At 42.8% G+C, this 12,138-nt stretch overlaps 1 protein-coding gene across 1 annotated transcript in view; it reads right to left on the bottom strand.

Moving 5' to 3' along the window:
• Nucleotides 1–312: 312 nt before the first annotated feature.
• Nucleotides 313–12,138, bottom strand: part of tgfbr1b (transforming growth factor, beta receptor 1 b) — a 69,401-nt gene continuing 57,575 nt past the window's right edge. The window contains exons 9-10 of the mRNA XM_084102083.1: nucleotides 3,672–7,522; nucleotides 313–3,471 (exon numbers count right to left, since the gene is read on the bottom strand). Of these exons, the coding sequence (XP_083958209.1) occupies nucleotides 7,397–7,522 (126 nt within the window). The 3' untranslated portion in view covers nucleotides 313–3,471; nucleotides 3,672–7,396. The remainder of the gene's footprint in view (nucleotides 3,472–3,671; nucleotides 7,523–12,138) is intronic.

Below are 12,138 nucleotides of genomic sequence, written 5' to 3'. Positions count from 1 at the left end.
CTCTCATCTCATTTTTGTGAGTCCTGTATTTTTACTCATTCCTTTGAAATACTTTTCATAAAATATAGAAGTGATAAAACGTACAATACTACTACTACTACTACTAATAATAATTTAAAGAAGGTTTTAAAAATAAATACAAAGACTTATTTAAAATGTATTATTGTAATTAAAATCACACTTTACATTATTAATATTATTACACTTCGGTTTTTCTTAATTAAATGAAAACTCTTGTTTGGAGAAAATACAGTTATTTATATATACACACACATACAGGCAGGACAGAAATGAATCAGAAACAGGCGTATAAAGTCTCCACATGTGTTTTATTCACACCATCTCTATCCACTATGTTAGCAAGAACATGATCTTCACTCTATGATCCTATGCAGTTCTTCTGTACACACTAGAAAAAGTCGATACATAATGCTTTAGAAATGAAGCGCGGCGTGTGTAACGCGCACACACACATCTCAGCTCCTTCGTTTTTTTCTTCTTTTGTTATTTTTTGGAAAAGAAACAGTACAAGGCATTTCTATACAGCTGAGGAGGCATTAAAGGACAGAGTGACATCAGTAAAGCACTTGTAATTCAAACAGAACAACAAAAAAAGAGAAAATAACAAAACCAAATAATGGTTTAAAGGAGGAATATACTGTTTGGACAATAGTACAGTAACACAATGACAGGTACCAGCGACATAAACGTCATTTAGCATTTCAAAAGAAATCACTTATATACACTGAGGTATGAACACATTGGTCTTCGGAGAAGGAGAGGTATTTTTTTCTCAGGAGTTTTTGACCTTTCTAAAACTTGTTATTGTAATTTTTAATGTTTTTTTCTTTCTTTTTTTTTAAAAAGCAAGTGATGCAAACATTAGAAATACGTCCCATGCAGTGCATCATTCTAAGTGGAATAAAAAAAACTAAATATAGTCAAACGTAGGCACCAAATAAAACACGATAAAGCTTTCCACTTCCGTCCTCACACACAGCGTCCAGGTGAAATGCACCATGGGTAAAACTCTTCTGCCCTTAAACGACCCACAATTCTCCGGGATTTTTGGTGCAGCCGGGCCACCGTCCCTCACGGGTCTGTCTCACAGTGTCCGTATAAGAGCATAGCTGTGTAATTAAACTGTAGAATCATGACGATTGCTAGCGAAGAGCTTGAGGTCCGTGTGAACAAATACATTTGCATAAATGAGTAAAAGACCCGTGTGTTTTCATCACACCTCCTTAAAAATGCCTGACATTTAGTGAAATTATGCGAATAGCCGCGCTATTAACATTCACGTCTGTCAGGTTTGGGTGAGACGCGGCCTCGACTGGATCGTGCTCATGTTAATTAGTAACGAACTGACACATTTTGTGCATAATAGTGTGAAACTGCATCATGTACAGAATCACAGGCTCGTTAATGAAAAGCCACAGGTTTTCTGGGTCGTTTAAGGGCACATGATCATCTTTCAAGCGTCTGGCTACTGGAAATACAGCCGCTGTCAATCAAACTCTTCAACGAGATCCGCTGTCAATCAAACTCTTCATCGAGAGCCGCTGTCAATCAAACGTCTTCAAAGAGAGCTCAGACTCGACCAGTGTTGCCAGACGTACGATAATTTTCGTATTTGTACGATCAATAATGGAAAAATGAAATAATGTACGATAACTTCAGAACTGTGTGACGCTTCAGATGATGGTGGTTGTAATCACAGAGCTTCTACACTTCTGATCTCGCTGTGGATTCTGCGTCTACCGTCATGATCGTGAGGAGGACCTGAGCGTGGTCATCTCTGTGTGTTTTGCAAGAAGACGTTAACGTTCCTTCCGCAGCGCTTGGTCCGTTTTTTTCCAAGCTGAGGTCGATATTTTAGCAATAAAGTCATTTTCATGTCGTGTCAAAAAGTTGTTGGTCAATAAATAGCTGTATTCTTTACGTTTGGTACGATCATTTTCTTCCAAATACAATAGTTCTGAGCTTCGGGTACGACACTTGGACATTTCCAATCTGGCAACACTGGATGGACTCTACCGCCTCGCTCCGGATCCGACATGGAGAGCTGGAGCTACACTGATCGGGAACGCCTCGCTCCGGATCCGACATGGAGAGCTGGAGCTGCACTGATCGGGAACGAGGCGCTCCGGATCCGACATGGAGAGCTGGAGCTGCACTGATCGGGAACGAGGCGCTCCGGATCGGACATGGAGAGCTGGAGCTGCACTGATCGGGAACGCCTCGCTCCGGATCCGACACGGAGAGCTGGAGCTACACTGATGGGGAATGCCTCGCTCCGGATCCGACACGGAGAGCTGGAGCTACACTGATCAGGAATGCCTCGCTCCGGATCCGACACGGAGAGCTGGAGCTGCACTGATCGGGAACGCCTCGCTCCGGATCCGACACGGAGAGCTGGAGCTACACTGATCAGGAACGCCTCGCTCCGGATCCGACATGGGGAGCTGGAGCTGCACTGATCGGGAACGCCTCGCTCCGGATCCGACATGGAGAGCTGGAGCTACACTGATTGGGAACGAGGCGCTCCGGATCCGACATGGAGAGCTGGAGCTGCACTGATCGGGAACGCCTTGCTCCGGATTCGACATGGAGAGCTGGAGCTACACTGATCAGGAATGCCTCGTTCCGGATCCGACATGGAGAGCTGGAGCTGCACTGATCGGGAACGCCTCGCTCCGGATTCGACATGGGGAGCTGGAGCTGCACTGATCGGGAACGCCTCGCTCCGGATTCGACATGGAGAGCTGGAGCTACACTGATCAGGAATGCCTCGTTCCGGATCCGACATGGAGAGCTGGAGCTGCACTGATCGGGAACGCCTCGCTCCGGATTCGACATGGGGAGCTGGAGCTGCACTGATCGGGAACGCCTCGCTCCGGATTCGACATGGAGAGCTGGAGCTGCACTGATCGGGAATGCCTCGCTCCGGATCCGACATGGGGAGCTGGAGCTGCACTGATCGGGAACGCCTCGCTCCGGATCTGACATGGAGAGCTGGAGCTACACTGATTGGGAACGAGGCGCTCCGGATCCGACACGGAGAGCTGGAGCTGCACTGATCGGGAATGCCTCGCTCCGGATCCGACATGGAGAGCTGGAGCTGCACTGATCGGGAACGCCTCGCTCCGGATCCGACATGGAGAGCTGGAGCTACACTGATCAGGAATGCCTCGCTCCGGATCCGACATGGAGAGCTGGAGCTGCACTGATCAGGAATGCCTCGCTCCGTATCCGACAGGGAGAGCTGGAGCTGCACTGATCGGGAACGAGGCGCTCCGGATCCGACATGGAGAGCTGGAGCTGCACTGATCGGGAACGAGGCGCTCCGGATCTGACATGGAGAGCTGGAGCTGCACTGATCGGGAACGCCTCGCTCCGGATTCGACATGGAGAGCTGGAGCTACACTGATCAGGAATGCCTCGCTCCGGATCCGACATGGAGAGCTGGAGCTGGACTGATCGGGAACGAGGCGCTCCGGATCCGACATGGAGAGCTGGAGCTACACTGATCGGGAACGAGGCGCTCCGGATCCGACATGGAGAGCTGGAGCTACACTGATCGGGAACGAGGCGCTCCGGATCCGACATGGAGAGCTGGAGCTGCACTGATCGGGAACGAGGCGCTCCGGATCCGACATGGAGAGCTGGACTGATCGGGAGCGAGCGTTTAGAGCCGAGTCCTGCATGTCACTAAAGAAACCCCTGGATGGAGATGTGTGTGAATCTGAAACCAAATGCTGGTGATTTAAGATGCGAAAGCCCACATACGAGAGTAAACGCTTCAGCCGATGATGGAAATGATCACAGGTTGTTCCAAACCACTGAACACTGAAAGAGGAATGTGCTGGCTGCTCTTTTCCATTCACAGTGAACGGCTGAAACTGAGCCTAATCACTCCGATTAACCACCGGATCAAATATCCTTCGCAGAACGCTTATCACTGCTCCTAGAACCGTTTCAAGGTTTGTGTTCTCGAGCTCCAAACACTGTCGTGTGAATGAACGTCCAGAACACATTAAAGTTTCTGTTTTCTGTGAGAACGGTGTGTGTTAGCGGCCCCTAAGTTAATAACTAATGATCTTTACAACGGAAGTGAATCAATCAAAACTAACTTTATCTGGACAATAACTTTATTCTAGATCTGCTGGTTGAGGGTTAGTTGCATGCAATTATGCAGAATTTACTGTTATTACTATGGTAAGTACATGTAATATATGTAACAAGGACACTGTAAAATAAAGTGTTGGAGTTGTAATATCGTACATTAGTCGTGCGACGCTTTTACAATACCGTTCTTAGAAAAGCTGCAATCTTAGATCATTTGAATTGCATGTAAAGATGGAGCTTCAGCAATATTCCCTGCATTAATCTTACAGGTTTGGAACGACATGAGATCATTTTCATTTTTGGTTGAACTATTCCTTTAAGTTTGTTGAAGCAAGATTAACTCAGACGACCCCGGATCTTCCCTTTGAGCTCTTTTCCTCCGACTACTGTCTCTATCTGCTTTTTTGAGTTTAATTTACACTTTTTCCTTCCAGATTTTCTGTTAACAAACTGTACACCAGCCTGACACATATACATACATATTTATATACATTTACACATTATCTATAGACACTACCTCCACACCCACACATTTTGCATTTCAACGTGTAGCAGGAGTCATTCGTTCATTCATTCATTCGTTCATTCGTTCATTCGTTCATTCATTCATTCGTTCATTCGTTCATTCATTCATTCATCCGTTCATTCATTCATTCATTCATTCATTCATTCGTTCATTCAGTCATTAATTGAATTCAACACACATTAATACTCTACTCTCCATCCAAACGACCGGCACGGTTTCCTTACACTAATGCCATCTCCAACAAGCTCTTAAACTCAGCAGAACTGGGATATTTTAAAATACACTGACTGTATAAATCAATTGGGTTAAAAGGAAAGGAGGAACGTGTCGTATTTCTTTCCCTCAGCATTTCCAGCCGGCGGCCTCACACAGAGACAGCCAGAGTCTGGAGAGTGTGATCGGCTCGACGTGAGAGACCAGCGTGTGGAGACTCGAGATGCATAGCAGCGACGTCTGGCCATCAGAGGAGAGGAAACCCTATAGCCTGAGCAAACAACATGCTAAACACGCAGTTATTGCTGAACACATCCACATATTTCCATTAAAAAAAGAATATTCCAGGTCCAATGCGAGTTACACTCAATCGACGGCTTTTGAGTCATTACCACACAAATGAATATCTCCTTTTCTTTTAGAAGCACGTGACAGTGAGACGCTACCGGTGGAAGTGAATGAAGCCAATCCATCGTTAAAGGCAATGAAGCGTTTAGGTGCACGTTCAGTGTAATAAGCATAAACCCTGAGCCTTTATTGGCATACGGTCATAAACACTTCAGCATAATCATCTTGCACATTATTAAATCACCTGTTTTTGTTTTTAAAGTCCTGAAAAATGGTTTTCTTGCATCGCTGGGTTATTGGCTTACATGCAAACCCATAAATAAACTGAATTTGGTGGTTATCAGCGTATTGGTGTGTGTGTAAACATGCTCAATGTGTGTGTTTACATGATGCTAGAGTGGGAATACTAATAAAATATGACTATTTCTGTGTAAAGTTATATCCAATGCCATGACAATGTAACAGGTAAAACCAAACTCAGATAATACAGATGAATTAATATAAATGCATATAAATGTATATTTTTGCTTTTAAATCCTCAAAACATTCACTTCCATTCCAAGTGCCTCATTTTAACATCCATTTTTGCTTTAATTAAAGAAAACAATAATCAACGATATCCCATCGATTGAGCTTAACCCGCATTGAATCTGTCATATTCCTCTACTGAAGGGCTTCTAATCCGACTATAAAGATCACTGAAAGGTCACCGACGAAGTTTGTCCATTAGAAAAGTGTCTAAAGTATAGATGCACATCATAAAAAGAAACTCTGAAGTTACATGCTTCAATAAGCAGCAGAAACCGATACCTTGAGAAAATAAAGTGGACAGAAGCTCGTTGAGCGTGCCGTTCTTCACTCGTGGGAAACCACACGATCAGATATCCTCAGCTCTGATACTCTACACGGCAAACGCTTGTTTGGGTGGCGGTTCACACAACTGCTACATTTATGTATTCGGTTACACACAGCACTGATCCTACCACGCTATTACAGTCAGCTCGAACGCAAACAAACACAATCAACCTCCACATAATCAATTGGTCCCTTAAGGCTTGCTCAAAAGAGTTTTAAAGCAGTCCTTGATATTTTTTCTCATTGACATTCTATTAAAAAAAGTTGCCAAAAAATGTTGGAAAACCTATGGCTTAGTAAATATCCATTTGCTATATTAATGTCCCTCGCCATCTTCGCGCTCCGAGAAAGAAATGATCATGTTTTCACTGGGCAACTTTCAGTTTTGCGATTTTGTCGCAGTATTTTTGCTTTCGATGTTGTCCACAGCCAGTCGCTGGCTTGCTATATATTCTCTTCAGTCCTTTTAACTCCGACCGAAGGCGGCCGTCCGACGCTTCAGATTCCCAGTGTGAAAACACACATTGCTCCATAAAACAAGCTGTAACATGAAGAGGTCTGGGTTGTTGTTACATCCCTCAGTGCTGCATCAATGAAGACGATAAAGAGGCAGAAGATGAAGCATGGCACCAGCTGAGTGGAGTGTGGCGGCCCACTCTTCCTCGTTGTGCATAAGAGACGTTCCCGAAGAAAGCCGGACTCGATGCGCTCAGACCGACGGCCGATCACACCATGAGGGAGAGTTGGTTGGTTCGAAGCAGTGGCACTTTCTGGTAACACCTGGCTTGGAAGGCATGGTTGTCATCGAAGTTGTTGTAGCAGAGCAGTAAAAAATATAAAGTAGATACGTCTTATCTATATTGCATATGTCGCAGCATGTTCGCCAAGACTGAATGAGGTCGTGCCCAGTTTTGTTTTTGCAAAAACAGAACCAAAAAAAAACAGTTAGACTGACCTGAAGAACTGCAGTGATGAGCGGACAGAGAAAACAAACCAAAACTTCAAATCAACCCGGCCACTGAACAAAAACCTTATAAATAATGAAAGAATCCTTCTTAGGTAGCACTTTCGTTGGAGAATCTGTTCAGAATGAGATCCCAGAACATCAACGGCACCGGCTGGACGCGTGTGTGGGTTATTTCATCATGAAGTCCGTGTTTTATTCCCACGTCGAAGTCCAGGCGGGATTTAAGACCGAGGCAAAGGATGCAGAAACGAACCGACACTTCACTGAAAGTGCTGGAGTCCTCTCTGGAGACAGAGGTGATGCAGTAATACAGGATGGTGATGTGGTGGCGGTGACAGGTGTGCGATCAGTGTGATGGTCTACATCTTGATGCCCTCCTGCTGGCTGAGCTGAGATAAGGTCTTCTTGATGCGCAGGGCGGTGAGGCGAGCGGCTCCGTTGGCGTACCAGCATTCCCTCATGATCTTGGCCATCACACGCAGAGCCTGCACAACCAGAGACAGGGAAGACACATGAGAAATCAAGCATCACCTTCACGATGCGCCTCAAGCCCTAGATGGGCAGGAGCTTTATCGGGGGCTCGTACGGGATTCAGTTTCTCAAGACTGAAGGTCACATCAAAACTGTCCTGGAAAGCTTTTTTATCATGCATTCATCATTTACTTTAGTTACTTTTCAAATGTGTCCTGTATAGATTTTATTGTTTTACCCTCGTCCCAAATCCAGACTATTAAAAGAAACATCACAAAACCATGAATTTAAACTATAATCATAATAATAACATTGTGATGTACAGTAGGGATGCACGATGTATCGGCCACCATATCGGTATCGGCTGATATATATATATATATATATATATATATATATATATATATATATATATATATATATATAAAATCATAAAGTAAATAGCATGTTTGCAAAATAGTTTTTTTGTATCTTTTCCAATCAAGCTGATTTATGCAAAATGTTGTTTCCATTACTGTCATTACAGAATGCTATTAAACAATACAATACGATGTGGTAAAAATTGCAAATATCTATTCCTTTAAAAAATACACTGTTGCTCATTGTTAAAAGATACATTTAAAAAAACTAGTTAGAATGTGAATTTTGTCAGAATTCTCTTTACTTTCTAAAAAAACACAGAAAAACATGCCCATTAAAAGTTTAAGGTTTTTAGCTCATGAGAAACAGATTCAGTGACGTGTGTCCAGACAAATTTCAAAGTACTTTAATATGTAGTTTCTATTGTAATGTTGAATTCACTTCAGCAGTGTCAAATCAGTGTTTTCGTCCTACTGTGAAGTTCATGGCATCTGAGAAACGCTAGAATAGATATAAATACGCCCCTTTAGACATTTATTTGCACATCGTCTGCCAGGAGCCGCGTTTACATTACCCTACAAATTGCGCAAATTGAAACTGCGAATAGAAAATACGCCCAATGGAAACACGTCAATTTCGCAAAAACTTCCATTTATTGCAAAAAAGTTTTTACGCTCGCATGAGGAGGTTTTTCAGGCAATTTGAAAAAGAAATATTTCACAAAACTGCAATGGAAACAGTTTTTGTTGCATTTACACACTGCAAAAAATGCTTTCTTAATTAGTATTTTTGTTTTGTTTCCAGTCCAAATATCTAAAAATTCTTAAATCAAGAAGCGTTTACTAGAGAAGTAAAATGACATAAGAAATTCTATTTTGTTTTAAGATAAAAAGAAAGTAATTTAAGTAATTTTTGCTTAAAACAAGCACAATTATCTGCCAATGGGGTAAGAAAAAAAATCTTGGTTTCCATTTGAATTAAGATTTTTTTCTTGTTTTCCAATCGAATTCAGATTTTTTTTCTTACCCCATTGGAAGATAATTGTGCTTGTTTTAAGCAAAAATGTTTAGATATTTGGACTGGAAACAAAACAAAAATACTAAGTAAGAAAATGGAAACGCCGTCACTTCGCAATCGTTTTTTGTCGACATTTAGAAAAAATCACGCCTACTGACTTCAGCAGAAATCCTCTAAGTGCACTTGGTGAAGTGAAGCTTCACCGCATTTACTCATCGCTGGGAAATTTATTACATATACAAATTAGACAAAGCAAGTAAAAGAGCAAATAGCTGCAGTTTTATACTTGGCACACTGTTACCAGCGTATGAAATACCAAACCACCTCCGAAGAGATCTGAGCTCTCGTAATTACTGACACCCACATTCGGCTCTCAGGGTGAACGTTTTACACAGAATGCAAATCAAATCATTTCTGTTTCTGCTTCAGACTGTCGAGATAGAGCCATTTATGCACAAAACCATAATTTATTTCATTTAGCTGCTCACCAAATCAAAACAACTGCACAGTTATGGAAGGTCATCCGCCTTGAGGAGGAAGACAGCTTTAAACATGCATTACTGAGTTCGCTTACATGAAGAAAGTGCAAATTTAGCTTCTTGAAGAGGTTATTAACAACAGACCTGCTTTGAATTTGCTTGTTATTGAGGTCAGGTCATCTAACAGCCTGGAACAGACGGATTTTTAACAAGCTTGTAACAAAACTTTCGCCTAACACAAAGACATCAACTGGACATTTATAGAGTTTTTACACAAATGAGACTCTTTTAGTTTAGTTTGATCTGATCGGTGGCAGGTGAAAACATACAGTGCTGAACGTTGTAGATCAACATTTCTTTTTAATGATGTTTCAATGTTATTAAGTAGAAAGAAAACTTTGCTTTATGTACTTTATGAACACTGATGACAAACACCCGCTGATAATCTTAAAGAGTTTTGGTCAAATGTGACTTGTTTGCATTTATTTGAAGGCAGACGATGAAAATATTCAGTTGAATGTTGCAGAAACATTTGAATGCCCTTTAAACATTAATAACTAGGACTGACATCCATCAATCTTTTTTAGACAAACGTCACTTTTTTGCCTGTATTTGGTGGCAGGTGAAAATAAATGTCCTAAACATTGCTGAAATTGCTGCTTAAATGTTAATTATATGTATAATTAAAACGGCTTGCTATATGTACTTTATGATGCCCCAACAGTTCATTTTAGCCTCTTTTGTTGGGTCCAAGCCATCAAACTCCTTATAAGTCGCATCTTGTCTATCCTGATACAGTCTCAGGCTTTACGCTGCACTGGGGAACAAAACATTTCCTAAAGACACAAACCTCCTGTTCATGTTCAGGCTAACCTGTAAACCAGAGCAGAATGCAGAAACACCATCTGCTTAAAACACTATGCCAAACATTAGATGTGAATTAGATGCCTAGAAACACACGCTAGAAACACATACTAGAAACACGCTAGAAACGCCTAGAAACACATGCTAGAAACACACGCTAGAAACGCCTAGAAACACATGCTAGAAACGCACGCTAGAAACGCCTAGAAACACGCTAGAAACGCCTAGAAACACACGCTAGAAACGCATGCTAGAAACACACGCTAGAAACACACGCTAGAAATGCCTAGAAACACACGCTAGAAACGCACGCTAGAAACACACGCTAGAAACGCATGCTAGAAACACACGCTAGAAACGCATGCTAGAAATGCCTAGAAACACACGCTAGAAACGCACGCTAGAAACACACACTAGAAACGCATGCTAAAAACACAAGCTAGAAACGCACGCTAGAAACACACGCTAGAAACGCCTAGAAACACACGCTACAAACGCACGCTAGAAACACATACTAGAAACACGCTAAAAACACACACTAGAAACGCATGCTAGAAACACACGCTAGAAACGCCTAGAAACACATGCTAGAAACGCACGCTAGAAACGCCTAGAAACACACGCTAGAAACGCACGCTAGAAACGCCTAGAAACACACGCTAGAAACGCATGCTAGAAACACACGCTAGAAACACACGCTAGAAATGCCTAGAAACACACGCTAGAAACGCACGCTAGAAACACACGCTAGAAACGCATGCTAGAAACACACGCTAGAAACGCATGCTAGAAATGCCTAGAAACACACACTAGAAACGCACGCTAGAAACACACACTAGAAACGCATGCTAGAAACACACGCTAGAAACGCATGCTAGAAATGCCTAGAAACACACGCTAGAAACGCACGCTAGAAACACACACTAGAAACACACGCTAGAAACGCACGCTAGAAACGCACGCTAGAAACGCACGCTAGAAACACACGCTAGAAACACCTAGAAACACACGCTACAAACGCACGCTAGAAACACATACTAGAAACACGCTAGAAACACACGCTAGAAACTCATGCTAGAAACACACGCTAGAAACGCCTAGAAACACATGCTAGAAACGCACGCTAGAAACGCCTAGAAACACACGCTAGAAACGCACGCTAGAAACGCCTAGAAACACACGCTAGAAACGCATGCTAGAAACACACGCTAGAAACACACGCTAGAAATGCCTAGAAACACACGCTAGAAATGCCTAGAAACACACGCTAGAAACGCATGCTAGAAACACACGCTAGAAATGCCTAGAAACACATGCTAGAAACGCATGCTAGAAATACACGCTAGAAACACACGCTAGAAACGCATGCTAGAAACACACGCTAGAAACACACGCTAGAAACACACGCTAGAAACGCATGCTAGAAACACACGCTAGAAACACACGCTAGAAAAGCACGCTAGAAACGCACGCTAGAAACGCCTAGAAACACACGCTAGAAACGCCTAGAAACACACGCTAGAAACGCATGCTAGAAACACACGCTAGAAACGCACGCTAGAAACGCACACTAGAAACACGCTAGAAATACACGCTAGAAACACACGCTAGAAATGCATGCTAGAAACACACGCTAGAAACACACGCTAGAAACGCATGCTAGAAACGCACGCTAGAAACGCACGCTAGAAACACACGCTAGAAACGCCTAGAAACACACGCTACAAACGCACGCTAGAAACGCACGCTAGAAACACATACTAGAAACACGCTAGAAACACACACTAGAAACGCATGCTAGAAACACACGCTAGAAACGCCTAGAAACACATGCTAGAAACGCACGCTAGAAACGCCTAGAAACACACGCTAGAAACGCACGCTAGAAACGCCTAGAAACACACGCTAGA

This window comes from Abramis brama, assembly GCF_963993115.1.
Source record: "Abramis brama genome assembly, chromosome: 24".
NCBI lineage: Eukaryota > Metazoa > Chordata > Actinopteri > Cypriniformes > Leuciscidae > Abramis > Abramis brama.
This window is presented reverse-complemented; position numbering and strand designations above follow the sequence as displayed.